The sequence below is a fragment of the Hemibagrus wyckioides genome, linkage group LG13 (assembly GCF_019097595.1).
Source record: "Hemibagrus wyckioides isolate EC202008001 linkage group LG13, SWU_Hwy_1.0, whole genome shotgun sequence".
In the NCBI taxonomy this organism is placed as follows: domain Eukaryota; kingdom Metazoa; phylum Chordata; class Actinopteri; order Siluriformes; family Bagridae; genus Hemibagrus; species Hemibagrus wyckioides.
In genome coordinates, this window is record NC_080722.1 from 11909894 (window position 1) to 11934365 (window position 24472).

Sequence of the window (24472 nt, forward strand, 5' to 3'; positions counted from 1 at the left end):
CGCCACATCGGCTAAATTCGGCTGTAGTCGACAGTTTTCGTCGAGTTGAACATAGGAAAGATGATTGCGCCTCTGCGTGGTTTTAAAGCGGTTGGGTCGCATTACTCCAATATTACTTTGCTTTACTTTTTTTCTTTTGCTTTAGTTTGTAATTTAATATATAGCAGAAGTCGACTTGATGACAATATTGCAATAGCTTTATTTACCTGTCTTGGGGGAGGTGGGAGCTCAAGTGGTTAAGGCTCTGGGTCGTTGATCGGGGTTCAAGCCCCAGCACCACCAAGCTGACACCCTTGGGCCCTTGAGCAAGGCCCCCAACCCACCCTGCTCCAGGGGCTGCATCATGGCTGACCCTGCGCTCTCACCCCAAGGATGGGATATGCAAAGAAAGAATTTCACTGTGCAGCAATGTATATGTGACGAAGACTACTTAACTTAATCAACTTAACTTCACGGTCTGTTTATTAAGGAAATCAAATGTTCAAACTCATTTAAAAATGCCTTAAGGTTAATATTAAACACCACTGGAGTCATGTATATGCCATTCCAACTGCCACTAAATACCTCCTCAATAACAGTAGACTTTTTTTTGCTTTTGAATTCTGCTACTGAGAGGAATTTATCATGTCTTAATAAATAATGTGTAGATTTGTGGTCATGGGGTGTTCATTCCACCCCATGTGGTTTTCATAAAATGTGACTAGAATTCCATTTTCCATACGCTTGCCAAACCATTTAAATTGCATACTATAAATATTTTCCCTTAAACCAAAGCATTTATAGAATCACATGTTCACAGCTCATTGTAATACTATTTTAAAACACATGCATCATTTGAATGAAATTCATTGACTGTCACTCGTTAGATCTTCTAATTTAAATCTTTTTCCAGACATTGAAAAAAAGACCCAGTCAAAGATCTATTAGTCATGGTTCTTTATTTGGACTTCTAAATAAATACTTGAAAAATTACACAAAAAAACAAAATCACAGTAACAGCATATATATAAGAAAGCTACATCGGTCATATGTGCACTAAGCACAACATCAGAGAAGGCATCCAGTTCGTCATAGACTTGAAGAGAAGTCTCAGATTTTCTCCAGAGAGTTGCTCTCTGACTGTGGTGCCTTTCTTCATTCCAAGTGAAGCAGGGAAACCATCAGGGCTCATTCTTGTGACCAGTATTTCAGTCCAATACTGCATAAAAACCCTTCATTCTAAGACATGTGGGGAAAAAAAGAAACTCTTCGAGTTTTGGGTAAACTGTAGACTTAGCCACAAAGAAAACATCCATATTGTACTACAACTATATCTATTAATGCTGGCACATTTTTCTGATTAAACGCAGAGCATTTTGGAATCAAGAGACATCTTAGAAACACATACATCTTGTAATTGTATCTAAGGACAGAAGGAATGTTGGTATAATCCATTGGAAGGTAAACACAATACACAGCCAGATTTCACTTGTTTGCCTGTCGTTATATAGATAAGCACAGAAGCAGCATTCACTTTTAGAAAATACAGTAACATTAGTAAAGATCTTGCATGAAGAAAAATTGTGTTCCCCATCAGTGTCAGGTAGGCCTTTGCTCCTTTTCAAGAAGCTTTTCTTTTCAGTGAACATGTGCGTGCAATACTAACTTTCACATTCAAAATGTAAAAATCATATTGTTTTATAAGTGCTTTTTGTATAATCATGCCTCCGGCTCTGATGTGAAACACATTTTCCTCCTCATATACCCAGAAATTACATAACTGTTGCACCAAGACATTAACACCAGGATCAAGACAACAACGGGCAAAAAATAAAAAGGTGTTAATACTGGTAACTGCAATATAAGTATCTTAGTTTGGAATAATCCTGCAAATTTGAATGGAATGTATATGTCTGCATCATTAGGTTTATGAAGTGTATTTGGTGACAGGGTAAATATGAACTGGTATAAGCTGATCAGTAGATTTATGAAGCCCCAATACCTTTTAGCAGACCGTTAAAGTTTTAGCACTAGTATCTAGGCACTCCTGAATGTCATGATATTTCATGAGCCATTTAAGGTAACAGGACACTTAAGGTTATTTTCTCATTACAACACTAAAATAAAGAAGAGGAAAAACTCTACTGATCAGCATGTTCCAATGACAAATAATTGGGGCCTGGGATAGAGTGTGTATTATGTATTGAAGGCCAAATATCTTCTGCTTTCTCTCATGCAGGAGAAGATTAGGGCAGACTACATTGCAGTTGGTCAATGAGAACAAAGGAAGGAAAGAGAAAACAGCTCAGAAAAAGGGATTGAGTTTAACCCTCTCTGATGCTAAGACGCGGCTCTGCCAGCGAGCTGTGCATGATACTGGTGATGGACTCCGCTCCCACTCCCTGCAGGAAGGTACGGTGGTCACCATCGATCACGTGAACTGAAACCTTCCCGTCACACACCTGCACGCAAGCCATATTACAGTATTAAATACATATTGCATATTACATTCTTCCTATGCCTTCCTATTCCTATGTTTATCTAAGAGTTATACTAACCTCATGCAGTTTGTAGTCAGCTCCTAGTCCATCTCCGTAGTCACTGCTGGCTTTGGCCCTCAGCAGGGTGATGTTGCCGTGGTATTTGGTAGACGGGATGTAGCAGTCAGCAGCCTTTAGTTTGTAGTAGAATGACGAGGCAGCGAAGTGGAGGGTGTCACGGTTAATGTCCTTATGTTTAGATGCGATCAGATCCACCGCATGGTTTACTCGAGCCTCCAGGTCTTTCAAAGGCAGCAATGTCTCCAAGAGCTACAAATGTGAAAAGGGAAGACACTGAGTAGTGTAAATCGTTAAAAAATAAATAAATAAAAAACCTACAATTTTGGATCCACAAGTTTTGTTGGTGCATTGTGAATCTCCACTGAGTTTCCAGTTAGGTTTTTTGTGTGGGGTTTTGATACGGCTTATTATCAATTTGATCCAAATGAGTAATCATTTTGCCCAGTCCTTAATTATTTACTAGAATATTTAAAGTAGACATTTAAAGACAATTATGTGGAGCAATAACAAACCCAATTTTTATTTTTGTCTATATAATGCAGCCCTAACATATTAGCTTGTATTCAGTGATAAGTGGATTTAATTCAAACTGTAATGAAGGGCTTTCTAACACAGATTCAAGCAGGTTCTACCAGAAAACCTTGGCCTTATTAAAAGTGTCTTTTATCTGATTGTGAAAAGTGTCTTTTCGGCTTTAAGGAACACTGTTCAGCCTAAACAGAGGAGCAGCAGATTTTGGATGAAACCACATTTATTTTTTCTACATAAAAACCACAGAGACGAAAGGAGGAAAAGCCCGAAGGCAAACATCCTGTTGTGGTTTACCTTGTTATACTCAATGCTTGTGAACTGCTGGATGAAAGCACATAGTGCCTCAGTTTCGGCCTCAGACTCATTGCCAGGGGTCAGCTTGGCCCTGTAGCTCTATTGGTGAAAAAGACAGCAAATAAGCGATGCAGCATGTGTGAGAAAAGAAGAAAACACACCACAGAGTTTCTCCCACCTGTGTGTATGCTGCCACATAAGAATGTGAGCCATCAAAAAGAAAGAGGTATTCCACAGGGCACTGTGCTTCCTGTAGCTGAGAGCACATCTCGAAAGCCACACAAGCACCAAAGGAGTAGCCAGCGATGCGGTACGGCCCCTCCGGCTGTGTCTGCCTCACACACTGCACGTAATATGCAGCCAGGTTTTGAATACTGTCCAATGGCGCAGCTATAAGCACACACACACACAACAGACAGAGAATTTGAGAATTTAGCTATAGTAGAATAAACTGCTGTACGAAAGCATTTAACAACCAATTATCTGAGTAAAGACTTGATGCTGAAATGGGTAGCTTATATATATATATATATATATATATAAAAAGAGAAAGGGTTGTAAGAGAAAGAAGCCTTAGAGCTACAAAATGCAGCACATGAACTACAAACACCATTGACACTCAGACTAGGCTACAATTAAGCTTTATGGAGCTTTATGGTTGCTGAAAGAATTGATATTTAAGCACAATGAAAACCTGTGATTTGAATTTGAAAGGTTGTCCACATGCACATAAGAAATTAAAGGACCTTTAATTTCATTTCATGTCCAAGTGCATCTAACTAAAGAAAACTGGTAAAATAAAACTATACATTTGTTCTTTATTATTTTGAATGCAAGAACAGTGCCGAGCTCATCTGTCCTACTCTAAGGTGGAGACTGCTGTGGTGTTAGTACCTTTGGTGCACTGCAGGCCATAGCATGTCATACTCAGTTTGGCAGTTAGAGTGCAGAAGGCAGCCGTAGAGCCCTCGATAGGGTGAATGAGGAACAGCGGCTTTTCTGCACTCTTCACCTCATTCAAAAGCGTCACCGTGGGGCCATCTGGATTTACCAGCATCCCGTTGAGATCAGAATCCAGCAAAGCCTGAGCTTCAGGATGCTTCCCCTCAGGTGTCTTAGCTGGAAGGAAGAAACAAAATATCATGCTTACTTTCCAGGTCTCTGTTTCTTATAAATGATAAAACACACCTGATGACATGCAGTATGTGCACGCTTACCCTCAGAACCTCCTGATTTGTTGGACATCTCCCGCAGTTTGTTGATGGTGAGCTGTCGGATGTCTCTCATCGCCATGACAACGTCGTAGTCTCTCTCTAGTGTTTGCCTCACCTCCACACCCATCAGTGAGTCCAGTCCCAGATCAGCCAATGAGGCGTCAGGATTCAGGTTGCTTACGTCACGCACACCTATGGCAAAACACATGCTGTCAAGTTTTTGTTTTTACCCCAAACATTATTATAGGGCATTTGTTAGTTCAATACATTTTTCTAGTAACCGAAGATTAAATCTCCGGACTAAATTTAAATCCAAAGGCTACTGTTGAGCTTTTGATAACCACTGTTCCCTTCTGCCCTTTTTGAAATCATCTGCTATGAGAATAAATGTGAAATGCTATTTCTGTTAAAACCTTTAAATTACACAAAACAATTAGGTTATTAAAATGATAAAAATCCAAGTTTACCTAGAATGTGAGCTACTGTCTCCACCAGGTCCTTCTGCCCGCTGCCTTCTCCCTTTGCCACCTGCACCCTTTCTGCCAGCACGAAGCTGGACATGACAGCCCGCTGTTGGGACAGGAAGCGGTCCAACACCTCCAGGCAGGAGGCCATACGCTGAGGCAATGTGCCGCCAATCACAGCATCGTTCCCACCCATGGTCTCTAAGACTACACCCACATCACCGATAGCACCCCACTGCACAGCAAGACCTGGCAGGTTGTCATGACGACGCTGCTCACACACGCGCTCCATGGTGGAGTTGGCGAAGCCGTAGTTGCTCTGACCAGCATTGCCACGTCCACAGCTGACTGAGGAGAAAACCACAAAGTGCTCCAGCTTGGGACACTTCTGCCTCGTGACTCTGTGAATGCAATCCAAATAAATAATTATTAATCAAAACTGATGGCATGTTTTAGGATTAAAATCCATAAATAATCATTAGCTATGATTATTTACAAGCCTACCTGTCTAAGTGGAGGGTTCCATCATATTTAGGCTTGTTGACCTCAATAAACTGCTTAGGTGTCAGATTCTCAAGCATGCCATCTTGCAACACCTATAGACACAGGATAAGAGAAGATGAGAAGAAAATTCCTTGGAAAACAACAACAAAATAATAGTACAGACTAAAATTGTGGAGGATTACCATTGCAAGGTGGAAGATGCCTCCTACAGGGCCTAACTTGCATGCTTCAGCGATTAACCGCTCTGTCCCTTCCAGGGTGCTAACATCACTCGTGGACACATGCACCTGGATGCCCATAGCTTGCCACTCACGCACACGCTTGGCCTGATAACCTGTTTCAAAATGTATCAAGACTTTACAGTATGTCCATACAAAAGCCAAATTTATAGCAGCAATGCATTAATAACCTATGCTGAACTATATTTATTCATGAGTGTTACCATTGCGAATGCCAGAGCGAGATGTGAGCACCAGTTTGCGAGCTCCTCTCTCAGTGAGCCAGTGAGCCAGCTCCAGTCCAAAGCCTCCAAGACCTCCTGTGATGATGTACGAGTGTGAAGCAGGACAGAAAGTCCGGCATATAGCAGGAAGTGCAAGAGGAGCAGCTGTAGTCACACCACCATCTTCTTCCACACGTACCTGAGGAAGAAACAAACAGGATTTGAGTCTCTGAAATTGAGAATGTAGACAAGTCACCTATCATAATGTTGGATTGGAGCTGGATCTCAATCTCAGTCCAATACACAGACAGACATCTTTGTATGCATTATATTAATGATGTAGTGCTCACCTGAAGCAGCACTTTGCCAATGTGTTTGCCCTGAGCCATGTAGCGGAAAGCATCCTCCACCTGATTCCTTTCAAAAACTGTGGTGCGCAGTGGCTGCACAACTCCCTCCGCAATGCCCTTCTTCAGCAGCGAGGACACCTCTTCCCACTCACGGTTCCCCTCCTCAAACAGAGCGTCCAGAAGGATCCCATGGAAGGCCACGTTCTTGAGGAAAAGTGCCATGCCTGTGGCAGGAAGACAAATCTGAGTCAGACAACTGAAAATCATCAGCTACTGCTTGCTCAGTAAAATATATTTTATTTTTCATACCCCAGGGTACTCAAAATAGGGTCAATCGTGAGTGTGTTTTTATTCTTTTTTTAAATGCTGTGGCCATTGCAGGGATCAATTAAAATATTATTAAAAATATTATAGTTATTATACAAAAAGTTTAATAAAGCCATTTTATATATATAAACCCCCCAAATGATTGAATTCAGGTGTTGTTTTTCAGGGGTTGGGCTTGGGCCCTTATTTCCAGTAAAAGGAACTCTTAATGCTTCAGCATACCAAGACATTTTGGACAATTTCATGCTCCCAACTTTGTGGGAACAGTTTGAATGGTCCCTTCCACTCGAATTCATCTCAAAGGTGTTCTGTCAGGTTGAGGTGAGGCCAGTCAAGTTCCTCCACACCAAACTTGCTTATCTGTGTCTTTATGGACCTTGCTTTCATGTTGGAACAGGAAGGAGTCATCCCCATGTCTTAATATGCTGAAGCATTAAGAGTTCTTTTTTCACTGGAACTAGGGGGCCAAGCCTAACCCCTAAAAAAACAACAACACCTGAATTCAATGAATTGAAGGGGTGTCCCAAAACTTTTGGAAATAGTGTGTAGAAGGTGTGCAATTTTTTTTTTTAACACTGGTTGTTGTCTCAAGCGAAGAAAAGTTTTATTTTATTGCTAACCCCTGCAAGCTAAATAGAGAATTAGCTTCTGCTTCTCTAACACTGATTGTCCCAGTAATGTTCGGCTGGATTGTAGAACTTACCCAGAGGAGTGTTGTTTGAGAGGTCGTATTTGCCGATCTCCAGGAAGCGCCCATGCCTTGCCAAACACCGCAAGCTGGCCTGCAGCTTCTCCTCAGCCAAGGAGTTCAGAACCACATCGACTCCTGTGTTCAAACAAGAGATTAGTACATAGCATATATTCACAGAAAATATTACACAAATATATCAGTAACTATATCTAATTTATCATATCTTTATGGCGGTTCTGACCTTTGCCCTGCGTATGTTTCAGCACATGTTGCTCAAAAGAGGCATCTCTTGAATTAGCAAATGATTCTGCAGTGAGCTGGGGGAACCGTTCCTGCAGGTAGGCCCTTTTCTCTTTGGAACCTGTTAAATATCAGACGTCAGGACCAGTTTCATTCAGCAATTTATTGTTTGTTTGTTTCTTACTTTTGTTAAGAAGTCACTCACCCACTGTAGTGAAGACTTTGCAGTTCATACTGAGTGCGATTGCAATAGCAGCTTGGCCCACTCCTCCAGAACCGGAGTGAATGAGCACACTCTCACCAGGCCTCAGGCGCCCACGCACCACCATGGAGTAATAAGCTGTAGCATAGACCACAGGAACTGACGCAGCCTGCTCCAGCGTCCTACACACACACACAGGTAGAGTTACACTACTGCCATGTTTTGGTGTTATAGAATATTTCTCTGTATTCACAAAGTGAGTATCCTACCAGCTGGATGGGACATCCCAGAGGAAACGACTATCTGCATCCACACAGGTGGCCAGACCTTTAGCAGGTAGGAGACCCATAACACGACGCCCACTAGGGTCCCGGCCTGAGAATTCCATTCCCAGCATGCATTGCTGGAGTGCTATGTCTCCTGCACAAGGATAGTAAAAAAAAAAAAAAAAAAAACAGAATTTTAGCAACATGAAAACTATGGTTTACAATATTATCATGATAGATCAGAGAGACAGTCATTCTTTTTGAAGCAAATAAATGATTAAAGTGGAGTTAGCTACCTGGAATAGCATCTGGGGGCAGTTTGCCTGTAGCCAGCATGATGTCTCGGAAGTTGAGTGAGGCGTAGTAGACAGTGCAAAGCTGGACATTCGGGTTGGAAGGAACAAAGTGGCGCAGAGGGGACGCGATCCAGCGTAGTGAAGAGAGATCACCACGAGTCAGGACATTCACATAGGCCTGCGCTGTCTGCTCCTCATTCAAATCTACAACACGGGTAAGAGTCATACACAGAAACACAATGTAAGATACATGATAGCAGTTACTCAATTTTGTCAGATGTGTACAAACTAGTGTAAAACTATAGGGATGGTGCTGACATGGTATACCTTGTGTGAGTAACTGGTGTCTGAATATCCCCCACTGTCCATCCCGGTACACGTTCATGGTCAGGTCTCTCTGTAGCACTGCCTGCATGTCCTTATGGGAAAGCTGGAGAGAAGGAGTCGCAGAGGACTTCTTCAGGTTAGATACAAATGCACACCTTTAAGAGAGAGAAAAAAAAAAGAAAAAAAAATCACACACATGAACACTGACATTTAAATAGATCACTGTCTTTCAAGCAAAACCTGAATGCACTGCATAAACCCGTGCTTAAGAAGATTGAAATGCAACAAAAGATAAATAAAACTAACCGGATGCGGTTGCCTCCAGGCTCCTGTCTCAGGCAGTTCACCATCCCTACCACTCCATTATGGCCTTGAGTGGCTGTCAGCCATATCGGATTATCTGAAATCTCAGCCAGCAGGCTCTGATGGAAGAAAGAGTAAGATCAAGAATTTTAGATAACAGGATTAGAAGAATCATGTCCGAGAGCTATAACTCTAAGCACTTAAAATCAGGGTACTCCTGTCCAGGAAAGTGCATATTGTACACCGAGACACGTAAAAAGGAATTAAAATTTGTGACAAATGTTATCTAGTACCATTTTTTCCTTTAAAGCCTTCTGTGTCTCTTTTCAGTTCATAAGTGTTATACCTAGGGAGATAAAATGTTTCCCCATTGGACACCAGGTTCCTATTAATGGTACTGTGAACTTTTCACCTTTTCCTAGATCAGTGCATTCTCATGAAATCAACCTCAATCACTTCAGCTGAATGAAATGAATTAAGCAGAAATGTAGACTGCAAAAAAATGTTTTTCATCTTTAATTGAAAATTTTGTAAACTGATATGCGAGACAAATCAGACTCACCTTCAGAGTCTCTACCCAGGAGTAATCAGTGGAGTCTACAGACAGTGTAATAGGCTGTTTCTCAGGAGTTGTCCTTCTGCCAAGGAAGAGAACTGAGCCGTAGAACGATTTCTTCACCATGACCATGTTAAGAGAGGCCTTTTCAAACAGCTTCTCCCATTCAGCCTGTGCATGCACACACACATAGAAAAAGAATGACTGAGAACCAATACTGAGCCAGGTTGCAGGGCATGATTCCTCTATTTCACAAAACTTTTCAGATGGTTATCTGAGCTTTTAAACACACCTGAGTGAGGAGGCTGGTCTGATTGTCCAGAGAGGTGAGGAAGGCCACTGTCTCGCCCAGTGTATCTCCCTTCAACAGAGTGTGTAACAGAACAAAGCCACCTTCCCTGGCAGCTGATGACAGGTTTTCCAGTAGAGCCGATGGGTTTGAAATGGGGCCTGGGACACAGTTACAAATCACCAGGTCAGAGCCTCCCAGGCTGCCCGTGGCTGTGCTGTTCTGAGGATCCCACTGAGCAGCTGAAACACCCTGTTCCTCCAGAGAGCTCTGCTGGGCTGAGAGCAGCTCTGTGCTTACATCAGAGGCAGTGTAGTCCAGACGCAACATGGGCTGAATGTTGAGAAGGCTGACGGCCCGGGAAAACACACGGCCATCGCTGGAGAGGGCCTGAAGAGAGTGGAGTACAGAGTGAAATTATGGAATAACGTATAACGCTGTAATATTGATTCACTTATAAGCTATGTTATATATCAATATTTTACTGTACCTCCAGAACTTTGAGTTTCCCAGGGGTGGAGTTCTCCAGCGCTGTGTCGAGGCAGTGGCGCAGTACATGAGAGTCGAGAAGGCCATTAAGTAGAGGATCCTGTAGCAGACATTCCCTTTCCTTCTGCACGGTCTGCTCCAGCTCCGAATGCAGATTCCCATTAAGTTCCAGACCACAAAGTACTGACAGCAGCCGTAACAGACCATTCCCTGTCTCTGCTTCAATCAGCTGGTCCTCACTTACACCGTCCAGCCCCGGGATAGAAATCTTCACTCCATGCCTGGCCAACTTCCTCTGGAGATGGTTAATCAGACCTGTAGAAAAGATCCAAGCATGTCAAAATATTAAAAAGGTCTAACAGTTAAGATGTAATTTGCATTCATACCTAATAAAGAATACTTTAACACATACTAGAAATATGAGAGGAAAGAAGCTTGCCTTTGCTGTGTCTGAGCTGCTCTGATAGTTTCTCACTGGATACCAAGCAGTTGGTTTCGACCAATGGTGCAAAGACAAACTCCTCCAGAGTGGGTGGGGTCTGTTGCTGCTGGCGACGAGGTGCCACTGTGGCATGAAGGCCACAGATCTGAACTCCGCCTGCTGTAATGTTGTCCAAGCAGCGGTTCACATGGACATCAACAGCTAAACAAAAATCACACATTGGACAGAGGACACAGCACAGCTTTAGTTTATCTATGACTGTCACACACTTTATTTATTTTATACGCATATAAAAGTACAGATATATCCAAAACAAAAGGCTCTTAAATGCATTTACCTTTCCTATCCTCAGAGTAATCCTGAACTCTTTTCTCATGTAGTGTTGGATCTACACACACAGAACGAATACGCGTAGGGAGGCGCAGGCTACGCCCAGGCAGGCCAACCACAATCATCTGCAGCATGGTGTCCAGAAGCGTCACCCAGTTTCCTGTCCATTGCAGCTTGCCATGGTCACCTACAAACCCAGACCAAAAATTACAAACACAGTTCTCATAAGAACACAACTACACATAATCCACAACACATAATGCCAGTTTTTTTATTCTGTAGAAAATAGGCTTGCGTGGGTTTACCAGAGTTGTTGGACTCCAGAATGCCTTGGAAGGTTTTGCCATAGTCATATCCACGAAGACGCAACTCTTTGTAGATGTCTCCAGCTTTCAGACGCAGTTTTGGTTCCTCAGCCTCTGTGGTCACAGGCTCAGCCATCTGAGAGTGGAAAGAATCCAAAGCTGCCTCTTCCAACACGCTCACCTTACCTGAGACAGTCATAGGCATTAGATAGTTAGACACAAACCTAGCAGCCTTAAACTTAAGAGTATTTAAACAGATACACATAATGTTTAACAGAGAAACACATTTTTCTAACTTACCACTAACTGCCAGGTGGCCATTCTCAGACACCTCGAAGCGGTTGGTGGCAGGCATGAGACGAACCTCCAGCTGGACTGATCCTGTGGTTTGATGCAGAATAACATTACTGAATTCCATACAGTTCATTTTGAGACTTTTTCTATTTTAATGTAAAACATGGGCAATTTCTAAGACACAGGTTAACCTAGATAACATACTACCAGTTAGACATCATGACTCAAGATAAAGCAGAGAGTTGTTTATGAAAATGAATGAATAGAACTGAGTAAAGATGCATTACAGTACAAACTGAGCACTCAAGCAAGTTAGAAATGTTTCTCAAGAGCCCGGCATTATTTTTGGGCAGCACTGAGATTTGAACAGACACCCTTCTAATCTGATCTCAGGTCCGTAACCACTGAACTACCTCTGCCACATGTCCAGGAAATTAATTGTACCAGAGAAAACCACTCACCAGTCTTGGGTAGAATGGTGGCTCTGTGGATGGTGACATCCTCAAAAGTAACCGGGGTATGTTCCAGGACGGTGCCTAAACTCCTCATAAGTGTCCTCCAGGCCAGCACCAGGTAACCCGTAGCTGGATACAAGACCCGCCCATCGATACAGTGGCCAATCATATAGTAGTCTGGAGATTCAGGGTTAATATCTGCAAGTTTGAAAAAAAAGAGAAGCATGGCAAAGGTCAGTTGGATAGTGGCTTGTAGCCTTGAGAACTACCTTCATCGATTGAGTGCATCAGTAGAAATGATAAAGATGTTTGTAAAACAAAGTATTTGCTTACCAATGCTGTATACAGTGGCTGAGGTGGAGCCTCCAGATCCAGCTGGAAAATCCTCCACCGTGGGTACATCCCAGCTCTGAGAGTGATCCCACTGGATAAGAGGGGAGATGAGAGGGGTCCCCACTGGAACAGGGTACTCCACAGCTGCATACAGCTGCTTACTGCCCACATTAATACTATAAAACAAAACATCCACAAGAAAATAATTGATGAGCGTTTATAATATCTTTTTATAATGTTCTTCAAAATGACCAAGACAGTACTGACCCATTCATGTACATCTTCCCCATGTGAGAAAGAAAGAACTCCAGGTTGTTGGCGTGTCCCCTCTTCATCAAGGGCAAAATGGTACACGTGGACTTCAGGCTGCGCTTCAGGATGGCCTGGAGAGGGAGTCAGAGTAAATCTAATGAATACTGCTCAATATATATCTGTTAAATTCTAAGAGTTAAGAGCTCATTACATGCTGTATGACTTACCTGCAGTAGAGCATGTGGAGCTATCTCCACCACCACAGCATTTTCAGGAACAAGGCTTAGGCCCTCCTGGAAGAGTACAGGGCTCACCAGGTTGTTTACATGGTATTCAGCTGAGGAGTAGAGAGCCAGAGGGCTCTCCCACTCTGACTGGGGGATGGATGTGCTGATCCAGCGGGGAGAGCGAGGACGTGGACTTTTTATCACCTGAGACAGGGCATATATATAAATAAACATGGGAAAGTGTACACTAACTTCAGTACTCATTTAAGCCATTATTAATGTAACTCTGAGTACCTAAAACATTTTCAAATGGTTATTTTTTGTCTAAAAGAGAAATCCAGCTGACATTTTAACAAAAAAAAAAAAATGTTAAACAGAACGACAATGAAATGTCAAATCTAAAAGTTTACAAATTTAATATTTCATTAGTGAATTTGCATAGATTTTAGTGAGTAAGATTAGAGGTCTAGTAGCTTTTTTTCAGCATTAAATAATGTATTATTTTGTTAACATTTAAAGTTAACAATACATTTAGGGGTATACTGAAATTTTGATCATAAAAATGCTACTGCTTTTCTTTGAACCAAACCACCAGATGGCACTGTGATGCTAGAGCAAAAGTTAAAGCATGAAGATACCTTCTGCAGAGCTGCCAGCAAGGCAGGAGCAATGGAGGCCATGTAATAAGAATGGAATGCTACGCCGGCACTGCGCACTTCTTTGGCAAACACACCACTCTCCTTAAGCTCAGCGACAAATTTGCTGACTGCGTCCTACACATCCATACAGGAAATAAGATTAATTAACCATTAATCAGGAGAACTGTTCAAATATTAAAAAGCATAGTGAGAAAGGTGTTAGTGTACCTGTGGCCCTGAGATAGTGACCGTGTCTTCTGCATTGTGACAGGCAGGGACCACCCCCTGGGGACACTGAGCCTTACACTCTTCCCAGGTCAGACCTGAGAACAAGTTGAAATTCAGTACCAGAAACCCCCAGGATATTAAATTACACTTCACAACAGACTTATTAGGAGCAGGTCATCTTACCCACTGCTGCCATGCCTCCAGCTGGCAGGTTGGCTTCTTTGATGCACTTTCCTCTCCAGTAGGCAGCCAGGATTGCCTCACTGTGGCTGAGGGAGCCGTCGGCATAGCCACATGCCAGCTCTCCCACCGAATGACCCACAATGCCATCAGGCTGGAGGCCCATCCTCTGTAGCATATCTATCTGTGCAATCTGCAGAATAATGCACAATAATGATATCAGCTTTTCATGCATTCTGTACATGCTCAAATAAAATGGCAGTGTAAGACAGGTTTATAGGCTATATAGCAATAAGCAATTCAAATCAGTGAATATTAGACCTTATCTACAACAACACATGAATTGTGCAGATGAACTAAAGTAGAAAACATAGTATAATAGTATAAAAGTAGAAATAGTATAATATGATATGATATAAAATAAAACAAAACTGGACAAAATCTGAGAATATAACTCCCAGAAAATAAATATTCTTCTTTCAAAAACTAATAGTTAATAGACAATGAAATTAAGCACTAAATTCAGTCAGTAATTCTACACTGATGACAAAATTTAAAGGATGATGAAATAACCAGTTACAGAATGATCCAGACATCAAATTTCAAGTGGCTATTATGACACAGCACATAACGATAAGCAGAGTTCACGAATTGTGTATGTGCGTCATTGGGGAACCCTGACCTGAATGGCTGCAAGGCCCACAAATGCATGGACTGTGTCCTCAAAAGTGTTTTCATTAGCCTCCATGAGCAGGCGAGACACACACAGCCCTGTCTCTTTCAAAGCCATGTCTGAGCGCTGAATGGACTCTCTGAACTCCTGCAGCTGCATTAGACTACGGCCCATTCCAGCCCACTGTGTACCCATACCTGATGAAGTCACACAAACATATATATATATATATATAAATATACAAACATATTACACTGGTATGTAACCTTGGATCAAAAAATTCTTGTTGTGGGACATTTTTGGCCATTGTGGACTTACCAGAGCAGATATACCAGAGGGGTTTGGAGGAAGGTGCAGCCTGCTGCACCTCTTTAACTTCACCCTGTGCTCCAAGCAGCGTGTATCCCCTGTAGGGCATGCCTGAAGTGGGAACAGCACACACCTCACTGAGCAGGTCAAGGAAGGGTGAGTCTTGCCCGTGTTCCTCGGCTTTATGCAGCAGAAAGTTAACAGCCTCTTCAGTGCGCCCACATGCCTGCACCAGCCTGGGCACAGATGCTGATGAAACCGGAGCAGTTGGTTTTGGTCCAGGTGGGCGCAGGATAACATGGACATTCGAGCCTCCAAAGCCAAACGAGTTGATGCCTACAATGCCCCCACGCACAGGAATGGGTTCAGCCACTACACGCACGCGACCGTCTAAGAGCGCCGGGATGTCTGGGTTGGGGTTTTGGTAGTGGATGTTGGGAGCCCACATACCATGTTCTAGTGACAAGATAACCTGAGAATACACAAACAATTAACCATTAACAGTATATACACATACAGTCTTGGTAATGCATATATACACACACTTTATATGTACAAATAACAAAACAAGTTAAGAAAGGACATATTTGTAGGCTCACTTTTGCAAGGGCAGCAAGCCCAGAGGCGGGCTCAGGATGGCCCATGTTAGATTTGGTGGATCCTATAAGCAAAGGTTCACGCTCTGACTGACAGAACACACTGACGATGCCATTCACTTCCTGTGGGTCCCCAACCTAAGAAAACAATTAAGTCAGTATTGAAACACACTTTAACTCAGATGTGTGTTTTCATGTGTCCATATCCTGACTCACCTTGGTGCCAGTGCCATGGGCCTCAACATATTCAACCTGCTCAGGGGAGATGTTGGCCTCTTGATAAAGAGAGCGGACAAGGCGCTGCTGCATGTCTCCTGAAGGAAACGTCACACCTGGTAGAGGGTAAAAACACCATCAAACACCTATCAGGAAACCCTTCGATGTTCAGGCATCGGATAGAAATGTACATGACACTGAAGTCAGAAAGTTTTGGAAGGTTTTCTTTACTTAACTGCTGGCCCAGTTTAATGTATTAAAAGTGCCACTTTTTCTGATAGTGTAAATTCTGTAAGTGTTTCTAAGCCCATAATTATTGTCTCTATGCAAGACTTTGTGTAAAATTACTATTATCATATTGCCATGAATCAATATGATTTTGTAAGTTTCTTAATTCAGGTTTGTTTTATGCCCCATAAATTAGCCCCATGCCTTTCCAGACCACCACTCCTTAGCTCTGCCACATTTCCTTAAAACGACGGCCACTGTTTTTAATCGCAATTTCTATTCACATCATAAGCAGCAAACAGCTCAAAAATGAACAAAATTCCCTTTAAAAGTTCTATGCAAAAAATGTGTTTGCAGTGTCACTTCACCCACTCAGTTACAGCATTACATTTAGAAACACTGGCGAGACGCAAGTGTGCCACCAGGCACTGGGGGAAAGGAGATGGACCCAAAAGAATGAGACCACTAGGATAAACAGTTTGCACTCTGTATAGTACCTTGCTCTTTATAGCCATCTGTGTTATTGCCAGCATTGAGCACAGTAGCGTAGACTCTCTTGGCCATGGATTTCTTAGTGAGGAGTACAGCCACAGCAGCTTCTGAGCGACAGTACCCATTTCCTGAGAGATATGATATCATAAATCAGATTTCTGGTATCTCGGATTAATCAGGCAATTAGTAATTCAGACATTACAAAAAAAATAATAATAATTTAGTAAGATCACCTGATGCGTCAAAAGATTTGCAGGCTCCATCAGGGCTGAGCATGCCCAGTTTCATGAACTGCACTGAGGTGTTGGGTTTAAGCAACAAATTAACTCCCCCAACAAGAGCTGCTTCACACTGACCATGCCGAATAGCGTTGAAGGCATTCTCCAGAGCCAGAAGACTGGAAGAACATGCTGTGTCGATGGCTGTGCTGGGGCCTTTAAAAAAAAATACACAAAAAATGCAACACCAATTCTGAGTCACCCATGTTAAGCAGGGATTGCTTAATATATTACAACATAAAAGAAATTACTTAGGCAGGCAACACTGACAATATGGTGGCAGATCTTAAAAATGCTGACCAACTTGATCATCAAGATCATTTTGCTAAGTCTTAAAATAATACGGATTTATTTTTAATAAGGATCACAATTAATTAGGGAACTTGTTTCATGTTTTTGAATACAAGCCTGATTTACCTAGATTTACAGTATATCTTTAAAAAAAAGACATTTATAATTAAGAAACAAATAAATAACTATTATACACTGATCAGGCATAACATTATGACCACAGACAGGTGATGTGTATAACACTGATTATCTCCTCATCATGGCACCTGTTAGTGGGTGGGATATATTAGGCAGCAAGTGAACATTTTGTCCTCAAAGTTGATGTGTTAGAAGCAGGAAAAATGGGCAAGCGTAAGGATTTGAGCGAGTTTGACATGGGACAAATTGTGATGGCTAGACGACTGGATCAGAGCATCTTCAAAACTGCAGCTCTTGTGGGGTGTTCCCGGTCTGCAGTGGTCAGTATCTATCAAAAGTGGTCCAAGGAAGGAACAGTGGTGAACCTGTGACAAGGTCATGGACGACCAAGGCTCATTGATGCACGGGGGGAGCGATGGCTGGCCATGTGATCCGATCCAACAGACCAGCTACTCTTGCTCAAATAGCTGAAGACGCTAATGCTGGTTCTGATAGAAAGGTGTCACAATACACAGTGCATGACGGGTCAGGGCTGTTTGGCAGCAAATGGGAAACCAACACAATATTAGGCAGGTGGTCATAACGTTATACCTGATCGGTGTACATCAACATAATACACAACCAAATTAACTGTTATTTTTATTTTTTTAAAGTTATATTTTATAAAATGAATTTTGAAGTTCTGGTCAGTAAAACAATGTTTATAGTTAATAAAAAAAATCTTTATTATCTCTATTCTTAGGTTAATTCTTAACCTGTTCTGAGTTCTTATGCTTTAGATGCTCCTTATCATACACAGAAGTACAAGAATGATAGAAAACTGAAACTTTGCATACCACTGAAGTCAAAAAAGTAAGAGAGGCGATTGGCGAACATGGCACGCTGGCAGCCGGTCATGCTGTACCCCAGCAGCTCTTCTGGATCTTTACTGAAGGCCTCGCCTGCCTCAGAGCCACTCACCCCAATGTAAACACCAGTGTTAGTGCCACGCATGGACATCGGGTTTATGCCTGTCAAGCACAAACATCATAAATAAACAGTACTAAGATAAGATTTATCATCTTATAGTGATTTCCTGAATTGCACAGAAGAGGAGTTGCTGGAACACTGACCTCCATCAACGATAGCTTCGTATGAAATCTCTAGCATAAGCCTCAGTTGTGGGTCCATGGTGTGTGCTTGTTTGGGGTGCACACCAAAAAAGGCTGCATCAAATCTGTCTATTTCCTTTAGTTTTCCATTTCTGCGAGGAAGACCATACAGACCTGAGGAGAGGTAAAGCGATGCAAAGAAGTTAGCTATGAAACCAGATAAAACACAGATTTTCCACTGTAACAAAAGAACGGTTTTAGTTCTCAGCACATTGAGACTGCTGATACTTTAGCACATGAATGTGAACTTTAGTTGGTTGCCAGGGAGAGAAAGCAGAGAGGGAGATAGAGACAGGGATCTATTGAGAAGAGGGAGAGCATGCCAAGGCCAGCACAGGGAGAGCAGCCAGGTAGGAAGAGAAACCAACAGTGCCAAGAAACCAGAGACCACAGAGGGAGTCACTACAATTTTAATGTGGAATTAGTTAATCTATGCTTTGTGCATAGCAATTGTACTGATTGCAATAAACAAAATGTAATTTTAAATTCTGTAACAAAATGATTTCCTTTTATACTGAACAGTTTTTTTCTATATAATTTTATTTTAATAAAATGATTAATTACTATAATAAATCTATTTTTTTCACATCCTTTTTTCAAATGTGTTTCCATTTATAATTTTTAGGTTTTATTGTAATGTTAGCAGTGGATCCAGAGTCAAATCATGTTAAATACAGCTGTTATATTGTACAACAATTCAAACACATTTTAGTATTTGAACTCTATATGCTGATTCTACAGGATACCTGGCTTCCACCTCCTGTCATCCTCCGTGACCATGTCGACTCCATTGAAAAGGTTCTGCCAGAATTCTTCCAAATTATCCGACTCCGGAAGACGACCCGAGATCCCGGCTATGACAATTTCCTCCATGTTAGTGTGAGAGTTTCTGTGGGATCACACAGAAGAAAAGTAAAGGCATTTAGACCGCCAACATCCGATGAACAATTAGAGTCTGTCAGATGGCAATTCAACATTTCATCTGACCTACTTCCAACCTCACATTCATCCATGCTGAGAGAGAGCTCAAGAGGACACAGTGCTCAGGGGGTTGGGGGGTCGCCTAGAGGACTGTAGGCTTTGTTTAGGGAGCACAAATTCACTCTAATTCTGTCCATACAACGGCTATCAACAAAGCAGAAACAGGGGTGGGATCACTGCCTAGTGCATGGCGCAAATCAAGCCTAATGTGCAGCACAAAGTGTCCCTCTGTTCTGCTTCCATCAAAGCCAGTGCCAGGACTCACAGGATGGGAATTCAATCACAAGCCTACAAATTAAGTAAGACTTCTCTATACGCAGGTTTTCGGTTTTCCTGTTCCCTACATGCTTGACTCCATTCATAATTTCATTAAGAAATCCATTCTGGGGCTGAAACCACTAGGACTGTTAAACACTGACCTAGAAAACTGGCCCCCTACATCTCTGCTTAGTCGTCATGATGTGACGCATTTCATTCTTCAGCTACGGTTGAATACGAACTACGTCAGGAGCAATCAACTAAACAGGTCCAGCTACATAAAATTCTTTGCTTGTAATGGTCAAGATAAGCAACAGGCATGACTCAATAGTTGCAACATTCACCTCTGCATGACCCTTTAATAATCTTTTATGAACAGTTTATGGAACATATAGAAAAATCTGTGAAGTCTTTTTCGTGACTGACTCGAATCACACACCTACTCATCTATACTAGTCTGGTGGGTTGACTTCAGCCAAATAATTGACATAGACGTATGTGACTGGATAAACAGCAACAAAGGATATTCTACAGAAACCATGTTGGGTCAGGTTTCAAAAACAAGGCTACTTTTGTTATACAGTATGTTGATCGCTCAGTTCCTGGTTTAGAACATTTAGATTACAGAGAGAAAAAGCACTTTTTACATCAACCCAGCCAGCTGATGTAACAGTACACAAAAGGGGAACCTCTATTATTTTTATATTAATAAAAAAAGTCATTAAACAGAATCGGTAATTTGTGCCTTTGTAAAATATAAATAATTCTTATATATGATTCAAAAAATAATTCTATACATGAATCATTAAAAATATGACACACGACAAGAATTCGAATACTCCAAAGCTGTTTTTAGTTATGTATGAGATGGCTGCTTGTAGTGTTTCTCTAATTGCTACTATGAGCATCAGCTGTATAATTTGTTGCTTAGTCATGCACGAAATCAGTTGTTTACTGAAGATTTAACAATCTCACAAACTATCTAACTGATTCATGAATTTGTTAAAATGTTCTCTTGTTCAAAATCTGTGACTTTATCATGGTCTAGAAGAACGGTGCTTAACAGTGCTATTCCCTGAGTGTTGTCAGAAGACGTATTCACAAGGCAGGTGCTGACATGCAACAGTTTGCCATTGTGTGTATGCATGTGAACGTGTCACAGTGATATTTAAGAGGATTACTGATGAGTCAACATGAAACCATGCACACGTTTTACAGCATTATTTAGGAATGAAGCCAGGGTGAAATGTTTCAGGCTTCTGAGAGAGATCTAGTATAGGATTTCATTGTTGGTTAATTATGGTGCATTATTATTATTACTTCAGCACAAACAGATGTCTGAGCACTCAGACAAGAACAGACTGAGAGAGCAACTAAACGGATTTCCAAGAAGAGGGACTGTAATCTACCTGACCCAGATCGAATGAAGCTTCTGAATGTACGAAAGAATGACAGTCACCCGATGAGCCAAATACAAAGGCATCATCCTCCTCTTATGGCATAATTATAGGATGATCAGGCATCCCAGGGTCTTGTACAGGACAAAGGGGTTGGGGGTAGGTGGGGGTCACAGAGATTAATGAATTAGTGAAGCACTGCTGAACATACATCAACATAAATCAGCAACAATGGCTTAAATGAAGCACCTGCCCTCCCCTGGGGGTGAAAATGCAACTCATTGGTGATGACACATTCACTGGAAGATGCTCAATGCAGATTTGGTGAACGAATCAGTAAATAAAAAAATAATTTTACAATAAACCATTTTGTGAATACGCAGAACCACTGAACTATGACAGAAAACACAGATCATCCTGAATATCCCAATGCAGGACCCATGTTCTGCACTTCATCCCAGAATACTTGTGCTGTCTTTCTCCTGCTCTTTACATCTACATCCTCTAAGGAATTAGATCAGTAAAATCAAACACATTCCAGCTGGACATGGGGGTATTCCAGGATCAGGGAACTGGGAACCTGTGTTCTAGATCAATGGGCAGTTTGTGAAAGGTTGGTCACACAATCATGGATTGACGGAGCGTGTGAGCCAGACAGCCCGGCCATAAATGTGCTGATAAGAAACAGAAGCTGAGCTCATACAGATAATAAATAATAAATGGCTTCAGCATTTAAGGCAGGCTGTGATGCACATGACTGTGTGAAGCTGTTAAGCAAGAGTGCTGTGTGACACTGTGACAAATTCCACACTGAATCTACAGGACAGCCCAAAAAAATAAATAAATAAATTCCATCTCTCACTACTGTTCTGAATGCAACTGTGAATAGTCAGAGAATTGATCTATAACACAGCAATACTGTAACATATCCTAACAAACACCCAATCTACAATTAAGGCTGCATTAGGCCTCGGTGCTCCAAGCAGGCCTTGTGTCAAGATTACAGGCCTGAAAGAATGACACATCACTTAGTTTTACTATAAAATGCATCACTTTTTATCTAAAACAGTGTACTAGCGGACATGGAGGGAGAAACGCGTTATTATTCTGTTGCTTTAAACCGAGTTAGCTTTCTAGCCGGTTCAGTCTCCACCATCAGGGCTGAATGTAAAATGGCTCCTTGCTCCCTGTACATGTGCACTACGTAGGGTGTGAAATAGCGTCGCCTGTGCGCTAGGTACTGCACACTATCTAGCTATAAGAAGTGATTTGGGATTCAACCTAAAAGATGCGCGTTTAGATGTTCTAGCTGATTAAATGTGTGACATGAGTAGCTCAGTTATCATCGCGAACGGAATCAAAAACAGCCTGTAACATGTTTACGGGACAAAATGTTAAATAAATAAATAAATAAATAAATTTCGAATTCGTAATGAAAAGAGTGCATTGCGGAATGAAAAATATCTGCGTAGACTAGACTAGCACTTCCTCTTATCATCACCGCGCTTCTCCAGTATTTCTATAACTTTCTATAAACACAGTGGAATTCATAGAGATTCGTATTCAGTACTTACCGGCAAATGCAATCGATGTACAAGGGCTTGAGAGATACTTTGGGCTAGATGAGCATCCGAGGTCAGTGGAGCCTGAGCTGACCTGTAAAGTCCTTTATCACTGAGTGACCGGAATTGTGTATCTGGCCTAATAACCCTCTTTTTCAGTGTCCTAAAAATCACTCTCACTGCTTTGGTTGCCTTGCACTGATGTCTGATTCATTTAAATGTTTGCCATGTTGTAGAGACACGCCACATGGGCTGACAGTTGCCTCTGCATTCTGCTCCAATGAGAAGGGAGGCAGGGCTCCGGCAACCAACCGCTGATCCGATTTCCTAACGTTAATTCCGCCTTAAATCACGGGTTATTCGAGTTCAGTCATGAAAAGGCAGGTCTATGCGCAACATCATGCACAGGCGTCCAGCACGCCGCATGTTATTACCGCAACCTAGACAAGTACATTTCTTTATTGCTTTATGAAACCGGGTCAGAATCGTTGCCAAAGGCTTATCAGATATAGACAACACCGATAACTCATTGTGTATGTATGTATGTATGTATGTTTCCTCCCACAATCTGTCTCTTTGCAAATATCCTAAGATGGGGGTGTTGCACCTGTACGATTTTATTTGCAAAAAGCTTTGAATCAGCTGTCGTATTTGTAAGGAAAAATACATTTAGATTAAACTGACTTTACAATAGCCGCGTTTAGCATCCATTTATTTCTTTTTTGATTTTTTTCTTATTTTTGATTTTTATCACAGAATGATTTCACATAATATAATATATATATATATTGCACCCGGTGATCAGGCATGCTGCACGTGCGGCATTTTGTCCCACTGTTTCGTGAATTGACATGTACTTTTGGCCAATCAGGATGAGCAGTGGGCGTGGCTCTGATATAGGGTGAGGTGATGACGAACGGACGGAGGCGTCCTGGCTCCAGACAGCAGGGACTGTGAGTTTAATGAAGAGGGCGTGTCTTATAACGGGGTTATTTCGGTTCACGCTGTGGAAGATATTTTATACTGTTTATTGTTAAAAGTGCGAAAGAGTCTTGTGGTCAGTTTTTTCCACACACGTCTGCTTTGCGAAGATACAGTTACAGACAGTAGCACTGTTGCAGTGTACTACTTTCCAGCCACTCTACCCTGTCCATGGATGGAGAGGAAGCATGAAAGGAATGGCATCATAGAGCGAGTGTGTGTATGTGTGTGGTGCTGGAACATCTGTATCAAGCCTAATAGCTTTTCTGAGAAATGTTTGAACACCTCAGTATCATTGCTGGTATCAGTGCTGTGGTCAGAAACTGACACAGATAAAGGTCAAGAACCCTTTAAGATGAAGAGTGTATAATAAATCAGCTAGTGAGAAACCACAGTGTGCTACATACACTACATATGTGCTACATACATATATCAAATATCCCTTTTATTTCTAAAAAGCAGTTGCCACACAGGTTCACGCTCACCTTAGTGACAATAGTCTGTTCGGATCATTTCGTTCTGGGTTTTATACGGAAACTGCTTTATTAAAGGTCTCTTAAGACCTCCTAAAAGCTGCTGATGCTGGACTATTAATGATTCATGTCCTGTTAGATCTGAGCGCAGCCTTCGACACGGTTTCACACACTATTTTATTAAACCGTTAGCTGCTATTGGCATTACTGGTCCAATTCTGGCTTGGTTCACTGCATACTTTTCAGTTTGTTCAATTAAAAAATTTCCGTTCTCAGTCATTCCCTGTTAGTAGTGGTGTCCCCCAAGGTTCTGTCCTGGGCCCTCTTCTGTTCCTAATCTATCTTTTCCACCTAGGTCACATCTTTAGGAAATTTGGTAAACATTTCCATTGTTATGCAGATGATACACAACTTTATGTCCACAAAACCTGACTCTGAT

The 24472-nt window shown here is 41.8% G+C and overlaps 1 protein-coding gene across 1 annotated transcript; it reads right to left on the bottom strand.

Annotated features, from left to right (window-relative positions):
- Positions 1-921: 921 nt before the first annotated feature.
- fasn (fatty acid synthase) lies at positions 922-22842 on the bottom strand. Its single transcript, XM_058406053.1, has 42 exons — positions 22592-22842; positions 19128-19270; positions 18343-18495; positions 18067-18240; positions 16757-16957; positions 16529-16651; positions 15804-15919; positions 15591-15725; positions 15001-15463; positions 14692-14879; positions 14013-14202; positions 13830-13924; positions 13602-13736; positions 12964-13167; positions 12752-12867; positions 12485-12660; positions 12158-12349; positions 11703-11783; positions 11403-11588; positions 11105-11284; positions 10765-10968; positions 10327-10640; positions 9840-10226; positions 9554-9718; positions 8995-9110; positions 8689-8843; positions 8362-8565; positions 8069-8219; positions 7803-7981; positions 7599-7718; positions 7370-7492; positions 6340-6563; positions 5990-6188; positions 5730-5881; positions 5548-5639; positions 5047-5444; positions 4583-4771; positions 4260-4484; positions 3544-3755; positions 3366-3464; positions 2538-2789; positions 922-2441 (listed from the first exon to the last, which is right to left on the bottom strand). Exons 2-42 carry the CDS (start codon positions 19252-19254, stop codon positions 2304-2306), a joined length of 7533 nt encoding a protein of 2510 aa, XP_058262036.1. The 5' UTR covers positions 19255-19270; positions 22592-22842; the 3' UTR covers positions 922-2303.
- Between the last annotated feature and the right edge of the window lie 1630 nt (positions 22843-24472).

Coding starts and splice junctions, on each gene's coding strand:
- fasn (XM_058406053.1), bottom strand. CDS start 19,254: ATGGAGGAAATTGTCATAGCCGGGATCTCGGGTCGTCTTCCGGAGTCG. Junction 16,652..16,756: donor CAAATCTTTTGACGCATCAG/GTGATCTTACTA, acceptor CATATCTCTCAG/GAAATGGGTACTGTCGCTCA. Junction 15,464..15,590: donor GGCTTGCTGCCCTTGCAAAA/GTGAGCCTACAA, acceptor GTGTATTCTCAG/GTTATCTTGTCACTAGAACA.